The 17,372-nt window shown below is 46.9% G+C and overlaps 1 protein-coding gene across 1 annotated transcript in view; it reads right to left on the reverse strand.

Annotated features, from left to right (window-relative positions):
- Window positions 1-13,273, reverse strand: part of HOMER2 (homer scaffold protein 2) — an 85,434-nt gene extending 72,161 nt beyond the window's left edge. Inside the window, exon 1 of the mRNA XM_083412209.1 lies at window positions 12,819-13,273. Coding sequence (XP_083268335.1) covers window positions 12,819-12,940 — 122 coding nt within the window. The 5' untranslated portion in view covers window positions 12,941-13,273. The remainder of the gene's footprint in view (window positions 1-12,818) is intronic.
- Window positions 13,274-17,372: the final 4,099 nt, after the last annotated feature.

The raw sequence follows: 17,372 nt of genomic DNA on the forward strand, positions 1-17,372 counted from the left end.
ATGTTTTTGTTTTTCCTTGTTGTTTTGTTGTATTGTTTGTTTTTTTATTTTTGATGTATTGTTTGTTGAATTTTTGTATTTTTTTTTACCTTTTTTCTTTTTGTAACTATAAAACATCTTATAAATATTACTTTTAAAAAAAAGAAAATAAAATAGGGAGGGGGAGAGCTATGCATGCCACTCTGAGCTCCTTGAAGGATATAAGTATTTAATACTTATACTGCCATTTTCACTGAGAGAAGGACTCCTGGTGATGCCAACGGCAGTTTTACATCCAATGCAAATTAAGTTAGCATTTAGTTTGCAGACACAGTGAACACATAAAACACTTAAAATCAAAAACAACATGGCTTAAAAACGTCTTAACTTATACACTTGCTTCAAATATCAACAAGAAGATTCAGGCATAAAACACTGTGCACTACAACAAAGCATTGCAAAAGAAAGGAAAGCCTCCTCTAGCTGCTACATGTCCCCCTGTTAACTTTGGCAGAAGTAGTTTCTTTTCTTCCCCATCCAAGATAGAAATGAACAAAGCCCATTATACCTCTGGAATGCTAAACAACAGGCTTCCAAGTCCACCCACCTTTCTTTGCAGCCAAAGATTAAAATGTGTACAATTCCCTCCCTCCCTCCCGGCCCTTTACAATGCACAGCAGGTGGGGGGAAGCCCCTAGGAAAAATCCCTGGCAGCTCCAGGTAGAGCTTGGAAAGGCTCCTCTGAAATCCTGGAGAGACACTGCCAGTCAGAGCAGACAATATTGAGCTATACAGACCAAGTGTCTGACTCAATATAAAGCAATTTCTGATGTTCCTACCGTATATTATTAGCTGCAGGGCAGAAGGTACTGTGTTAAATCCCTGACATCTCCAGAAAGTCGCTTACTTGAAACCCTGGAGAGCTGCCGCCAGTCAGTATGGACCAGCTAGGTAGCAGTTTATGTCCCTGTTTATTTATTTGTATTTCATAAAATTTGCATACTGCTTGATTGTAACAAACCAAACCTTAAAGTGGTTTACGGGGGGGGGGGGGGGGGACAGTACCGTATCAGTAAAAACAGCTATTTTAAACACTCAAAAGAATAATTAAAATCAACGATAAGCTAAAAGCATATTGAAGCATATGTCAACATTCTAGGCTTGTTTAAACAAACATGCTTTTAGCAGGTGTAAGAAAAGTGTACAATGGGGATGCCTGCTTTATGTCACTAGGTAGTGAGTCCCTAAGTAATGGGTGTTACCACACTAGATCAATTTCTTATAAATACAGAATAAGTATTACGTGGCACCTGTAGCACTTCCAGTTCCGCAGATCAAAGCACTCCAGTGGGCATATAAGGGGCAAGGGAGCATCATAGGTAAACCAGTCCCAAATTGTTAAAGCTTTGACTTATCAAGTGGTTAAGGGTGAAGGCCTCTTGTTTGTCCAGCATCAACAACCCAGTGAAGTAATTCCCTACTCTTTTGAAGACATCTAAATCCATCTGCAGATTCAAAGAGCCAGACAGACAGTTCAAGATGCCCAAGGTGGTTTTGGGTTTGCGTTTCTCACCCATTTCTGAAAACAATGTGACTTGCAAAAGCAGTTGGGAAATAAAGTTTTTATAAAACAGTTTGCAGCAGAAGAGGGAGAGAGAAGGGGCTCGGGACCACTCCATCGGCCCTGCTTAAAGATCAGCTGGCTTTTGGCTCTTCCTCAATTGTGACCTAGCCATCAGCCATTCCATCAGGATGCTACAGAGGGAGAGATGGAAAGCAGGGTTACTGCACCGGCTGTGTTAAGAGAACAACTTAATTTAGGTCCCCTTTCCATTGAAGCTGATCCTTACAAAAACACTGTTAAAAACGGATGCCCAGGGTCAGGAACAGTCTTGATGACTTTGCGTTTTACTAATCGGTAAGCTGCCCAATGGGACGCGGGTGGAGCTGTGGGTTAAACCACAGAGCCTAGGACTTGCCGATCAGAAGGTCGGCAGTTCGAATCCCCATGACGGGGTGAGCTCCCGTTGCTCGGTCCCTGCTCCTGCCAACCTAGCAGTTCAAAAGCACGGAGTGCAAGTAGATAAATAGGTACCGCTCTGGCGGGAAGGTAAACAGCGTTTCTGTGCGCTGCTCTGGTTTGCCAGAAGTGGCTTAGTCATGCTGACCACATGACCCAGAAGCTGTACGCCGGCTCCCTCCGCCAATAAAGCGAGTTGAGCGCCGCTACCCTAGAGTTGGCCACGACGGGACCTAATTGTCAGGGGTCCCTTTACCTTTAAGCTGCCCTAGGACTCTTTTTGCCAGAAGCATTGGGGGGGGGGGAGGTGTGTGCTTTAAATAAATAAGGCATTTGGGTGGGGTCTCTGCCTAGAGGAGTTCCTATGCAGCTTTCTCCATACACCCTTAATGCTTCAAAATTATCTCTGTAACTACCAGTCATATTCCAGCTTCCAATATAGCTTTCACCTCCTGTTCCTGCTTGATATTCATCTTGTTTGCTCAATTGTTCAGAGCTATGCCACTTCAGCACCATCACACAATTAACATTTATGCGCCCAATCTTCGTAAATTCTGAACTGTGCATTTCCATGCTTAGAGTTGCATGAGTAGACAGAGAAGTGAGTGAACAGAAGGAGGGTGGAATATTTAAGGATGACTACTTGCCATGAAGGGCTAAATGAGAGGAGCAGATAAGTCACAGGAGCACCATAACTTGAATCATAGAATCTTAAGAGTTGGAAGGGACCCCAAGGGTCATCTAGTCCAACCCCCTGTAATGCCGGAATCTCAACTAAAGCATCCATGACAGATGGCCATCCAACCTCTGTTTAAAAACCTCCAAGGAAGGAGAGTATCACCTCTTGTGGAAGTCTGCTCCACCGCTGAACAACTCTTACAGTCAGAAAGTTTTTCTGAACGCTTAATCAGAATCTCATTTCTTGCTACTTGAAGCCATTGGTTCGAGTCCTACCCTCCAGAGCACGGTGCCCAGTGCGCCTGAACCAGTCGCACAACCATAAAACAGTCTCTGACCCAAATCTCCTTCCTGTCACCTCACCCCTCCCCATCACCTTGGGAACCTCTGTTTTACACAGACCTGAGAGATTCCTCTTTAGTGTGGTAACCTCAGCCTATTGTTTCATAATGACCTACATTCAACCAGCCCAGCCAGGCTAGATTGTACAGGCTACACCCAGGAGAACTGCTGCAGCTTGAACTTTGCATTCAACATCCCTCATATAGAAGCGATATAGAATCATAGAGTTGGAAGGGACCCTGAGGATCATCTAGTCCAACCCCCTGCAATGCAGGGATATGCAGCTCTCCCTTACGGGAATCAAACCTGCAACCTTGGTATTATCAACACCACGCTCTAGCCAACTGAGCTATCCAGCTTTATATTATCTATACATATTATCGTATATTATCTATACAAATCTCTATTCACTAATAGACCCTGGTACCCCAAATCTGCAACACTATTTTTCCTTTGAAAATATATGAACAGTATTCTAGGGCCAAGCATTTCAGGTTCGAGGTGGGGACTTGGGCAGAATGCCATCTTAGGAAGATAGGAAGCTACCTTGTACAGAGTCAGGCCATTGATCCAGCTAGCTCTGTATGGTCTACCACACTGACTGGCAGTGGCTCCCCAGCAGGTCAGTCAAGGGGTTCTCCCAGCCCTACCAGGAGATGTGGGGAATCGAACCTGAGACCTTCTGCATACAAAGCAGATACTCTACAACTGAGCCATGGCTCTTGGTCTCTGAGGCATGTCTGATTTACCTAGAGGCTGCCACGGCAGGCAGCAGCAACAGCACTCCAACAAAACCACTGCCTTAATTTCCCAAAATTCCCTGGTGTCACTGCTTTTTAGGGGGTACTTGAGGGTACACAGTACTGACACCTCCTCTTCTTTTTTGTTAAAAAGTGTGGGACTTGCTGTAACAACTCCATGGTGAGTACCAGCACCTATTTTTCTAGGGGGGGGGCAGTGCCTGGGCTCTGGAGCAACACTGTATGGGGCATTGCGGGAATTAAAACTGTGGGTCAAGGGCAGGCATCAGCTGTACTAGGGTGAAAACAGCTGCCCAAGAATGCTACAGGATGAGCTGTGGCCTGAAATATTTCACCAAATCTTTTCTGGCCCGTCAAGTAACCATTCACTACCCAGTTTTGCAGACTGAAAACAAGGTGGCAAGGAGGACGGGTAGCTGGGGTCAGTAGGTGTCTTTCTGCTTGTTTCTATTTTCACACTTAGAAGAAGAGTTTGGATTTGATATCCTGCTTTATCACTACCCGAAGGAGTCTCAAAGCGGCTAACATTCTCCTTTCCCTTCCTCCTCCACAACAAACACTCTGTGAGGTGAGTGAGGCTGAGAGGCTTCAGAGAAGTGTGACTAGCCCAAAGTCACCCAGCAGCTGCATGTGGAGGAGCAGAGACGCGAACCCGGTTCACCAGATTACGAGTCTACCACTCTTAACCACTATACCACACTGCTTAGTGTTGTGTCAGCAGCTAACCTAGGTTTCCTAAATATTCACTCCACAGGGAGTCCCAGCCAATTCCACCTCTCTGATGCGTCTTCCTGTGCTTACGTAGTTCTTGGTCATGTTCAGAGCCTTTCCGCTTTTAGATGTATGCTTAAAAAAACACCTTTGATGCCCATCAGTGGTGGCGAGTGCTTTCTGTGCCAACTAATTCTAGCATTGTTCCCATCCTCCTCCCTGTTGAGTCCTACAAAGGCAATACTTAGACTAAGGCTGGGGGAACTGATAGGTAGCAGCAGTTCCTGGACTGGTTTTAAGTAAGAAGGCAGGCAGGTGGGAGCTGCCTGAGGTTGGTGGGCAAGTCTTCTGGTCACCCTAATGAACCACATTGCACTGGTGTTTGCCACCAAAATGTACAGCAATGTCCACAGTCAACAAGCTACTAAAGATTAAACAGAATATCCATCTCCAATACACTTATTTGGAAGCAGGTTTACTGATTTAAGTGGAACTTGCTTCCAAGTAAGCGAGATTTTAGGTTCCTAACACTTCTAAGAAACTCGAGCTAAAAATACTAGGAGAGATGCAAAGCCTAAATCTAGTTGCTTATGCAAGCAGACAGTATTCATATAAAACAGCCGAAATACAAAAATCAATGCAATTTCTCTGATGAAAATATAAAGAAGTTGAAAATAAATCCCTAGCTCTGACATCACATTAAATACTTGAAGGGTTTGTCACCTCGTGACATTTCACATTTACACTTTTGTCAAATAGGTTTTAGTAATTCAACCCATAAAATGGGCTAATGAAGTCAAACATTTTACTTTTAAAGGCTGCCTGCCTGCCCACCTTGTGCAAAATGACATTCATTCAGCTAAAATGACATTCATTCAGCTTAATATCAATGTCATGGGAGGCGTTTTGCTTAGCAAGAACCCAAGTCTTAAAAGCTTGTGCATGTCAAAAGCTACTTTTCCTTCACATGCTTACCACTGAGAAAGTTAAAGAGGTTCCTAACATTCCCTTTGGAATGTGCAATAAGTTAATGGCCCAAGGCACCTCAGGCTACGACCTTAAGATTAGGTACTCTAAAATAATTATACTGAATTAACAGGAGTAACCTGAAGAAACTGGTCAGTGTACCTTAGAGAATTCAAGACTACTCTTCAAAGAAATATTTGGTACACTGATAATTGGAGTCTTAAGGATACACTGAAAAACCCTTACAGGCACTGGAAATGGCAAGTCTTTTTCCCCCTTTTTGTAGGGAACATAGCTCAGCAGGAGAGCATATGGTTTGCATGCAGAAAGTCTAAGATTCAATCCCTGGCATCTCCAGTTTGGAACACAGGAAGCTGCCTTATCCCAGGAACTGATTATTTGTCCACCTTGTCTGGTACTCTCTGCTGTGGCTGATGGTGGCTCTCTAGAACCAGCTGTTATCCATTGAAACAAAGATGACAGGGAGAATCAAGTAGCAGCTGATGGGGGGAAAATCTTCCTGAGACCCATCAGAAGAGACAGTTCTGGGCTAGACAGCCAAATAAATCTAATAGGGTGTGAGACAGCTTCCTATTAGAGCAGTAAGCTAGACATTATACATGCTAGAATCCTGCAGGAATGTTGAGAAAGCTCAGAAGCTAGTGCTGAGTGTAGAAACAGAGTCCTAAGAATCTGGGAATTCCTTTTGGGGGAGGGAAATCAAGCTGCTAGTCCTTATGACTATGAAAATGTGTTTAAAGGTTTGTGGGCAACACCGGCTCAGATCTCAGCAGAAAGGTTTCCAGTGGTTGGGGTAGAGTTTCAACATACAGTGGTACCTCGGTTTATGAACTTAATCCGTTCCGGAAGTCTGTTCTTAAACCAAATCCGTTCTTAAACCGAGGTGCGCTTTCCCTAATAAGGCCTCCTGCTGCCGGTGCCCTTCCAGCATTCGGCTTCTGTTCTTAGACCGAAGTAAAGTTCACAAACCAAAACACTGCTTCCAGTTTTGCAGAGTTCTTAAACCGAATAGTTCATAAACAGGGCTGTTCTTAAACTGAGGTACCACTGTACCGTATTGCTCCTTGCCCCACTTCAAACCAGAACAAGAAGTAAAATGAGACAAATATTTTTATTTATTTTTAAAAGAATAAAAAGCACTGTGTAACATACCCCAATTTGCATCACCTATACAGGTTGCAGAATTCTTGGCATTAAGTAGTCACACAAAGGAAACTATGGAAGAGTTATTCCTATTTCCTAGATAAATGACAACATGCTAATTTTCTCTTTTGGCAGACATTTTATGTATGAAGCTGATTTTAAAAATAATTGTAAATGAAGCTGTGGCCTTCTAACTTGGTCACTCACTTCACACCTTCCTTTACATAACTCCCCGTCAAAGGCGGATAGCGGCCATTATTTCCTCTTTATCAGGGAGAATTTGGAAATCTCTCAGCTGCCAGACTTGCACTGGCTATTGTCCTTGACTTTTGTCCTTCAATTCAAAGTTCGAACTAGTCCACCAGTGCCTAAGGAAAACACCCACTTCTGTTCCCCCACAAAATGTATCCAAGTTTAAACATACATAGCTAAAGCAATTGTAGCACAAATTACTCCTGGCCTAATCACTATGGTAAGCAACTGAGCACTCTGCAGAAAGAGCTACTGTGATGTTAGTGGTTAGAGTAGCAGAGTAAAATGGGGAAAATTTCTTTGTCTAACCTACCTCACAGGGCTGATGAGAGGATAAAATGAGGGTGATATAAAATGAGGGGAGGCTATGTACACCATGCTCAGCTTTTTGAAGGAATGCTTTTTAAAATTATTATTAGCAACAACAACAGTGGTGGACATTTAAAAGGTACCACTGCTGAAATCTTAAGTCGCCCATGCTTTCAGTTAACTCTTCCAACTCCTTCAGCTATTGAATGTGCTGCACTGAGTCAGGCTGCAATTGCTGAGACTATGAAGATGCTACAATACAATGGTACCTCGCAAGACGAATGCCTCGCAAGACGAAAAACTCGCAAGACGAAAGAGTTTTTTGTTTTTTGAGTTGTTTCGTAAGACGAATTTCCCTATGGGCTTGCTTTGCAAGACGAAAACGTCTTGCGCCTTTTTCTTAAAACCATCAATGCATTCCTATGGGAAACCGTGCTTCGCAAGACGAAAAATTCACAAGACAAAAAAACTTGCAGAACGAATTAATTTTGTCTTGCGAGGCACCACTGTACTACTCTGCCTGCACCCACATCTCTGATCAATCAAATGCCTGGCTTTTTTGGAAACTTGGAAACATGAGTAATTATTTCAGGTGGAAAACAAAATGTTACATGATTTTAGTACGTGTCAATACGTTTCAGGAATTTTGTTTTTTTTAATAATATTTTTATTACTTTTCCATCAAAAAATACATATAACACCATATCAAAACTTTCACAAATTTTCGCTTTTGGACTTCCTTCAGCTTCTCTGACAATCATCCATTTTTAACATTTTTACTTTCACATTTCCTAAATTTGCTATTGCCTTTTAACATATCCTTCCCAATTTATTTTTCTTTTTTACAATATTTCTCAAACTTTTACAGAGCTTCTTGAAATGCTACTAGTGTTATTCTCTCATCGCTTATACATTCCAGATAATCTACAAACTTTCCCCAGTCTTCGATAAACTTTTTCTCTCGTAGATATCTAATCTTCCCTGTTAACTTGTCAAATTCTGCATAGTCCATCAGCTTCATTCTCCATTCCTCCAATGTTCCCAATTCCATTTTTGGGCCAATAATATTCTTGCCGCTGTTACTGCACGTTTCAGGAATTTTGGTGCCAGTTCCTATCCAGGCTGTGCCCAGGGAAAGTGGTTTTACTGGCCTTAATTCACTATTACCAATATTCACCTGAAAAGTGCATCTCCCCCGAAAAGCACTTGTGGTTGTAAACGTACCAAGGCAACCTCTTGGGACTTCCTATACCTTTAGAAGCTGCTAAGTCTGCAGAAATCCAGCAGTAAAACTTTTCACGACAGGCAGATAAGCATTAACAAGTGTCAGGGAGCAGTCAAAGGTGCAGAATCCAGAGCCAGTAAACACACTGGTAACTCTACCTGTTGGGGATATTGTACTATGCTGTTTGCCTTAAACCAGGCATCTCCCTCCCATCACCTGGTCTGCAAGCCACAAATTATTTACCGTAGAGTAATATAAATAACTCACTGGGTAGTTCTGGGCAGATCACTGCTATGGTGGCCAACTCCTGAACCAGCCCCTGCAGCTATGCTTTAACAGCGACTTGGCCAACACTCATTAGCAGGCGATCTAACCTGTTCTGTAGTTCTTAAACCAGTACAATCTACACTGGCCCAGCCTCACCACCATGCCTTAATAATACATTTGTGCAGAGCAACACACAGCCTGTATCCTCCAGCAGTGGATTACACCCACTTTCAAGGAAGTCTGAACATGGCAAATGCTTGTGCCTTAGAAAGCTTCAATTGCCAAAGTCTTCTTTTAAAGGCACAACTCCAGAGAAGCTCCAGAGAAGCGGACACGGAGCAATGGATCCAAACTACAAGAAAGAAGATTCCACCTAAACATTAGGAAGAACTTCCTGACAGTAAGAGCTGTTCGACAGTGGAATTTGCTGCCAAGGAGTGTGGTGGAGTCTCCTTCTTTGGAGGTCTTTAAGCAGAGGCTTGACAACCATATGTCAGGAGTGCTCTGATGGTGTTTCCTGCTTGGCAGGGGGTTGGACTCGATGGCCCTTGTGGTCTCTTCCAACTCTATGATTCTATGATTCTATTATTCTAACTACAGCAGCTTGTTGAGGAGCTGGTGACCTGACCTATAACCCAAATGGCACATGTTCAGATTTGGGAGGGGAGGGGCAAAAGCTTGACTGCTGTTTGTCTTATTGCCCCAGTCACAATACATCTCACTCCCCAATACTGGAATGCAACATGCGAAAATGTGACCATGTAAAGTATTCATTCTCAGCATGCTCACTTGAAGGAAAAACTCAGTGGAAGTCCGCGGTGCTCATTTGCAGGTAAATGAGAGTTGCAGGTAAATGATCAGAGTGCAAGTCAGACTGGTGGCAATCAAAACAGATGTTGAAAGTTGCCAGTCAAATTGCATCGAGTACACACATCCCAACAAAACAGTATGCACACTATAGAACTTGCAAAAGGCAACTCTCCCGGCTGCCCATAGTGAGCGAAAGTCACATCCTGGTAACCAGCAGGAAATCTGTAAAATGGGAAGGGTGTTCCACTCAGCCTCCAAGCCATCCATACAAGCCCAACAGCTGTGTGATTACAAGCAGACTGAAAGAAGTGTTTTGTGAGCGCCTAACTTTTGTAAAGCCCATATGCAAGCTACACTTTACCCTAGAGAAACATCTCAAGCACTTGCTTTGGACAGCAATATTTTTATTTTTAGGGGCAGACATGAAGCAGCCTGCAATATGAGAGCCCTTGGGACTCTTTGCCACATCATGGAGAACACTGGCGTGCAATCAGATGCCTTTTACCAGTCAGACCCATCTAGCTTGGTATTGGCTACACCAGGGGTCAGCAAACTTTTCCAGCAGGGGGCCGGTCCACTGTCCCTCAGACCTTGTGGGGGGCCTGACTATATTTTGAAAAAAAGAATGAACGAATTCCTATGCCCCACAAATAACCCAGAGATGCATTTTAAATAAAAGGACACATTCTACTCATGTAAAAACACGCTGATTCCTGGACCGTCCGCGGGCCAAATTTAGGAGGAGATTGGGCCAGATCTGGCCCACGGGCCTTAGTTTGCCTACCCATAGGCTACACCACTGGTCTACAACTGGTGGGCTGGGAACCACTACTAGGTCACAGTCTGATTCAAGGTGCATCACAGCAGCAAATATGTGGGGAGGGGAAAGTTTAAGAAATGGGTACCCAAATCCATGTTTGATTAAAGGTGGGTCCAGTGGCGTAGCGTGGGGGGTGCAGGGGGGGCCGGCCGCACCGGGCGCAACATCTGGGGGTTAGGGTTAGGGGGCGCAAATCCACGGGTTAGGGGGTGCAAATTACTTGCCTTGCCCCGGGTGTTGACAACCCACGCTATGCCACTGGGTGGGTCCTGAGGCTGAAAAGGTTGAAGAATACTTACTGGTCTATACTGACTGGCAACAGCTCTCCAGAAACCGAGGCAGAAGACATTCTGCACCCTCCCTGGAGATACCAGGGAATGAACCTGGGATCTTCTGCATGCAAAACACATAGTCTACCACTGAACTGTGGCCCTTCTTCATGATGTCTGGAATTGCATTCCTTGGCTGACACACCGTTGCACACTTTCAGCAGCATCTTTGCAATGGTGCCAGAGATTCTGGGAGGTGCATCTCCTGGATTGCACAGTGCAGCTTTTTGGGAGCCGTTCCTGACCATACCTGCCAGTTCCTGTCCCCATAACCCAGGGGTCTGCAACCTTTAAGACAAAAAGAGCCACTTGGACCCGTTTCCGAAGAAAAAAAAACTGGGAGCCGCAAAACTCGTCATTATAAAAATAACTTTTTTGTCACTTTTTTATTATTTCTTTGACCCCTCAGAATTACTCCTCCTCATAGAAATAAATGTTAAATTAACAAGTTACCTTTGTGTGTGTGTGTGTGTTCTTCACTCCCCTTCAAAACAGTGACCAGCGTAAATGCCCCCTTTCAATGCAGTGACCAGCGTACATGCCCCTTACAATGTAGTGGGCGGGCGGGCGGGAAGGTGACGTCGGGACGGTGCATGACTAACGCATGCACCGCCCCCGTGCGACGTCACAGCCAGTACAGCGTCCACCACAGTGGGGAGTGTCGGGGCCCACAATGCGCCTCCTCCCCTCATTAGTATCCACCCTGGAGCCGCAGCAAAGGTGTAAAAGAGCCACATGCGGCTCTGGAGCCGCGGGTTGCAGACCCCTGCCATAACCCAATCCCATGCAGGTTCATTCAGAAGTAACTCCAATTGCATTCAGCCAGTGGCGTAGCGTGGGTTGTCAGCACCCGGGGCAAGGCAAGTAATTTGCGCCCCCTAACCCGTGGATTTGCACCCCTAACCCTAACCCCCAGATGTTGCGCCCAGTGCGGCCGGCCCCCCCCCTGCACCCCCCACGCTACGCCACTGCATTCAGCGAAGTTTATTCCAGGTATACGTGCAAAGAATTGGCGCCTTAGAGCACATGGACTCAATGAGTGAAACAGGCTTTACCTGAAGGTAAGCGAGTATAATATTTCACCTTTAGTGTTGTAGTATTAGATTGGAAGGTGTGGGAAATATGTTGCAAAAATGAGGTAACAATTGAGGGGCGGGGTTGTAAAGCTGCCACCTGCACCAGTCTTGCCAAGTCAATGTTCTGTCTGGACCTGCTCCCTTCCTGTTCACAACCCTGCGGGCAGGGCTCGTCTCTAGATTTCTATCACTGCAGAATGCCTAGCAGATTTCAATAACTTTCAAAATATTGCTCTTATGAGCAGCCAAGATTAGCCTAAGGCTGACAGTCAGCCCCTGCTTGGCTTGACCCTGACACAAGCAGATGATCTGAATCTGAGATTATTTTTTATTTAAATATAGTCACACGACCCTTCCATCCCTCCCCTTTTAAGCAAGGCGCCGGCTTCCTTTTTAGCCCTCCCAAAGCTAAGTGGCGATCTTAAAGCACACCCACCTGGATGCAAGCCCTGCTGAAGTCTACGAGACTTTTACTTCTGACACGGCAGCCAGGCAGAAAATCCTACAGGGACCAAGGCTGGACATCCTCTGCGAAAGGCGCAGGAGATCTAGAAGCATTCAAGCTAGAACCTGGACCTATTTACACAGAAGTAACCCCCACTGTTTTCCAGGAGGCTTAAGTCTCGCGCAGTGGCGTAGCGTGGGAGGTGCAGGGGGGCCGGCCGCACCGGGCGCAACATCTGGGGGTTAGGGTTAGGGGCGCAAATCCACGGGTTAGGGGGCGCAAATCCACGGGTTAGGGGGTGCAAATGACTTGCCTTGCCCCGGGTGCTGACAACCCACGCTACGCCACTGGTCTCGCATAGTGGGAAGGGTGGACAGGGGCTCTGCACGGCTCGATCCCGTCGAGCACAGCCAGCAGGACTCCTTTCTGAAAGGGAAAGGAGCCCAGGGCGCGCCGAGAGAAAGTGGCCAGGCGGCGCCGGAGAGCCGCGCCGAAGTTCGAGCGCCTCCTCCGCGAGGCGCCCCCCCCCCCGGCCCCTTCCTCACAAGGAGCAACACCCCCCCCCCCCCCCGCGCTCGCTCGCGCGCCCTCCAAAAAGGCGCGAGTTTCGAGGCGGGAAAGTGTCGCCCCCCACACACACTCCGTCGCTGGCGCCCGGACTCACCCCATCTCTCGGCACTTATCGCCGGCCCCGCAGCCCGGCGGCGACAGCGCGCTGGCCGGGGGAGTCTCTCCGCCGCCTCGGTCGCCGGCGGGGAGCGGAGGGCGCGTCCCGACTTCGCACATACGGCCGCCCCGGGGAGAGCTTTTTCTCCTCAGCTCCCTCGCAAGGAGCTTCCGAGCTGTGGCGGCGGCGGCGGCGGCGCGCGCAAAGCAGCCTCTGGCTTGGCGGCGGCGGCACCCAACCTCTTCGGCGTCCTCGGAGCTGCCCGCCCTGCTCTTTAATTGCCTCTGGTCCTTTTACATAAGCGCCTCTCGCAGGCGGGGAGGGCAGCGAGGGCAGCCCGCTGCCTTGCGCGACGAGCGGCAGGGCTGGCGAGCCTGGAGCCGGGCGCGCTGCGCTGTCCTCTCCCGCTTCGGAAGTCGGCGCTTTGGAGCCGCGGCTCCGAGTTCCACCTGCTTTTGCGCGCCCGCTGCCGCCTCCCACTCGCTCACTGGCAGGGGGGGCGGGGAGCCAGTCGCACACGCGGACGCTGCCGCAGTTTCTCCCGAGGGCGAGGGGCGGGACGGCGCGCGACGCGTCCAATCAACGCGGCGGCTGCCACCGCGCAGGGGCTCCCCCGCGCGCGATCCTGGGCGCGGGAGCGATTCCCCGGACCTCGCCCCCCCCCCCGGCCAGGCTCTGCGGACGGAGCGACATCCCCTGAGCGCGGTGGGGTTTTAACTTGCGAGGCAACGGGCATAGGATCGGACTGCGCTACTTCGGAAACAAAAGGATACCGAGTGCTGCACCCAGCGCTGGAAAGCGCCAGGCTCAGAAATGTCTGATCTCCCATCAAGTTCACAGCATGACCTTGCGCGCACAGCACACTTTCTCTCCGCCTGACCTTCCTCGCAAGATTGTTGTTGTGAGGATAAGTTGGGAAGGGGGGAAAGGAACAGCGTAGGCCAGCCGGAGCTACTTGGAAGGAAGGTGCTATAGGAATGCAATTAATAAAGAAGAATGTGCTAAGGCTGGCACACATCTGGAGGGCACCAGATTGACAAAGACTGCTACAAAACTTGGTTTGAGCTGAAACCTGGGGGAAATGGGGTTTTGGTGTGAGCTCAGTTCTGAGAGCAAACAAATATTCGCAGGTATATATATAAACAAAGATTTATCAGAAAAGGTTTTCTCGGGCTGATTTTAAACTAGCAAATGTAAATTTTATCCTGTGAAGCTGGGTTTTTTTATGGGGGGAGGCGTTTTTAAAATATTGTATTTCCAGTGAGTGTTTGAATAAACATAACATGCTTTACTGCCATTTTGGAAACTGTACAAAAAAAGCATTCACATTGGGTGCCTTGGAAAGGACATTAATTTATCTTGTTATTTATTAACCACCTTCCACATGTGTGTCTCAAGGCGAAATACCTGTCTTTAATCCTCTCAGGAAAAGTTTCTAATTTGAAGTATGCCAAAGGGGGGGCCAACAAGTTATAAATTCGTTCTCTAACTCCTGAATTGTGGATTCAAACATACAAGAGCAGTTTTCAAAAGGACCAGGACTGTGCTGCGTTTACTATGATAACAAAGTAACAACCATCATATAAACACAATAATTGGCATGTGGATTGCTACAATTTGACAAACATTGCAGGCAGCTGTGTTGTTACAATAGTGGGGGAAACTGGAAAACAGTAGCATAAAAGCTTTATTAGGACCAACTGAAACATCACAAAGTAATAAGCAAAATTTCAAATTTCGCCGGAATTCTAAGCACCCTCACTTTTCTTCCTTTCTTTGTTTCCCCCTTGCTTTAGGAGACTGCTTTCCATACAGAAGGTCCCTGGTTCATTATCACTTCATGTTGGTGCAAAATGGGTATTACAGAGCAGCTTCACTCACTTCCAAAAGATGGTACCACTTGCATCAAAGATGCCTTGAATCGGGAGTTGCGAGAACTTGCCAGATTTAAGTCTCAGAAGAACTTCCTGACAGTAAGAGCTGTTCGACAGTGGAATTTGCTGCCAAGGAGTGTGGTGGAGTCTCCTTCTTTGGAGGTCTTTAAGCAGAGGCTTGACAACCATATGTCAGGAGTGCTCTGATGGTGTTTCCTGCTTGGCAGGGGGTTGGACTCGATGGCCCTTGTGGTCTCTTCCAACTCTATGACTCTGTGATTCTGGAATCTAGAGTGTGTGTTGGAAATGGACTTGAGCTACAATTCACAGAACTACGATTCGCAAAGTTCCCTATGAAGAGAGATTGATTGTCAAACTACTCTGCGAATTATAGCTCTGGGAGGGGAGAAGTTGTCTCTCTCTGTCTGGGACCCTTAACAAACCGCAGTTCCCATAATTCTTTGGGGGAAGCCATGGTTGCTGTTGTGTAAGAGTGCTTTAAATATATGGCGCAAATGTGGCCTTTGAGGTTACATGGCAAGGATCTGAGATGACTCACAATATTAGGGCCGATGATGCTCGGAATATGAATGTGGGAATTCTCCCTTAGGCTGAAAAAATTCACGGACAGACATTTTGAATATGTGTAAGACTTGCTGTTGGGTATTAGTGAGCAAGGCATTTCTACGTCTATGTTCTGAAGCAAGACTGTGAGAGGACGAGCACGTATTTTTATGACGCGTGTTTAAAAGTTGATGTCATCTGTTTGAGTATAATAAATGGCTCGTTCATAAACAATCCAGTAATTGCTATATATGGTTCTTCCAATACGTTTTGGAGGCATAGACATTTCATTTTTGTCTTGTGACTTAGGAACACTTCTTCTGTGGAACCTCTGTTTCCAAAATAGTTTGAACACAGAAGTTCTTTTAACCTGCTTTGTGTTTCTACTTAAGAAAGAACGAACAAGAAAAGACTTCTTTCTCATGATGCCAGCAATTTGCAAACTGGGTCATATCCAACTAAGTTTCAACTCAGAGTAGACCAATTCAAATTAACGAGTCTAAGTTAGTCACAGGGGGACGCGGATGGCGCTGTGGTCTAAACCACTGAGCCTAGGGTTTACCGATCAGAAAGTCGGCTGTTCGAATCCCCGCGACAGAGTGAGCTCCCGTTGCTCGGTCCCAGCTCCTACCAACCTAGCAGTTCGAAAGCACGTCAAAGTGCAAGTAGATAAATAGGTACCGCTCCAGCGGGAAGGTAAACAGCATTTCCGTGTGCTGCTCTGGTTTCACCAGAAGCAGCTTAGTCATGCTGGCCACATGACCGAGAAAAACTGTCTATGGACAAACGTCAGCTCCCTCAGTCTGTAAAGCGAGATGAGCGCTGCAACCCCAGAGTCGTTCACAACTGGACTTAACTGTCAGGGGTCCTTTACCTTTTTTTAAGTTAATTGTGCCCTGTAATTTCAATGGATTTACTCTGAGTAAAACCTAGTTGGCTACCACCCCATCTCCTAACCCTTTGTATCTTCCTGAAAGATCACACTGCAGTGTTGTCTCTTAACCAAACAACGCTAAAACCGTAGCCATGTTGGCCCATAAGATAGAATCCAAAAGCAGGGCAACATCTTTATTATGCCAACCAAACTAGTGCACAGTTTGCAGAGGTAGCCATCCCTTGGCTAGGCTGGCTGAGTTGCAGGCAGCCCTGGCTCCTGTAAAGGTGGATTGGGCCTTCTTAAAGGAATAGCTAATGGAGAAGCCATTCTTCCCAAGGCACCCCCTGCAGACTATCACGCTTGGTTTTTAATGCTTTGTTTTTGGAGGGTAAATCACCTTTGGTGGGGGGGGCAACAAAAGTGTGGTGCAGTGGTTAGAGTGTCAAACTAGGACCAGGAAGGTGAGAATTTGGCTCCCCACGTGGCCAGGAAGCTCACCAGTCACTGCCTCTCAGCCTAACCTACCTCACCAGGTTGTTGCAGGCATTAAATGAGGAAGAGGAGACCCATGTGTGCCACCCTAAGCTCCTTGAAGAAAAATGTGGGAAATAAACACACACATACAATACTAACCAAATAATGGGGCTAGGAGGTGCTGCCCCACCAACCAGTGGCGTAGCATGGGTTGTCAGCACCCGGGGCAAGGCAAGTAATTTGCGCCCCCTAACCCGTGGATTTGCGCCCCCTAACCCGTGGATTTGCCCCCCCCCCTAACCCTAACCCCCAGATGTTGCACACGGTGCGGCCGGCCCCCCCTGCACCCCCCATGCTACGCCACTGCCACCAACCTCTGTCTACCCTCACCCAGGACCCACCTGCCTGCCTTCTTAGTTACAACCAGCCCAGTGGGTGGCCCTGGATATCAGCTCCCCCCCCCCTCTACTTAGTCTCAGTGTTGCCCCTTGCAAAACTCAGCAGGTAGGAAGATGTGTACAAACCTAAATTATAGTTGGCCCTGCCTGTAAGTGGCTCTGTCGCCACCTACTGTTGGTCTTCCTGCCTTCTGCCCTACCCATCCCAATGGGCACCAGCCACCACTGCTCCCAGGCAAGCGTGCATAGAGTTGCAGTCAGCTGGGTTTTTAAAAATATATATATGTATATATAAATATGAATTAAGGGTAGATTTGTTAAAAGTTCTGTGCAAATTAGGGATATTGCCAAGCCAGCAAAAAGA

Source organism: Podarcis tiliguerta, assembly GCF_965153285.1.
Source record: "Podarcis tiliguerta genome assembly, chromosome: 14".
Classification (NCBI taxonomy): domain Eukaryota; kingdom Metazoa; phylum Chordata; class Lepidosauria; order Squamata; family Lacertidae; genus Podarcis; species Podarcis tiliguerta.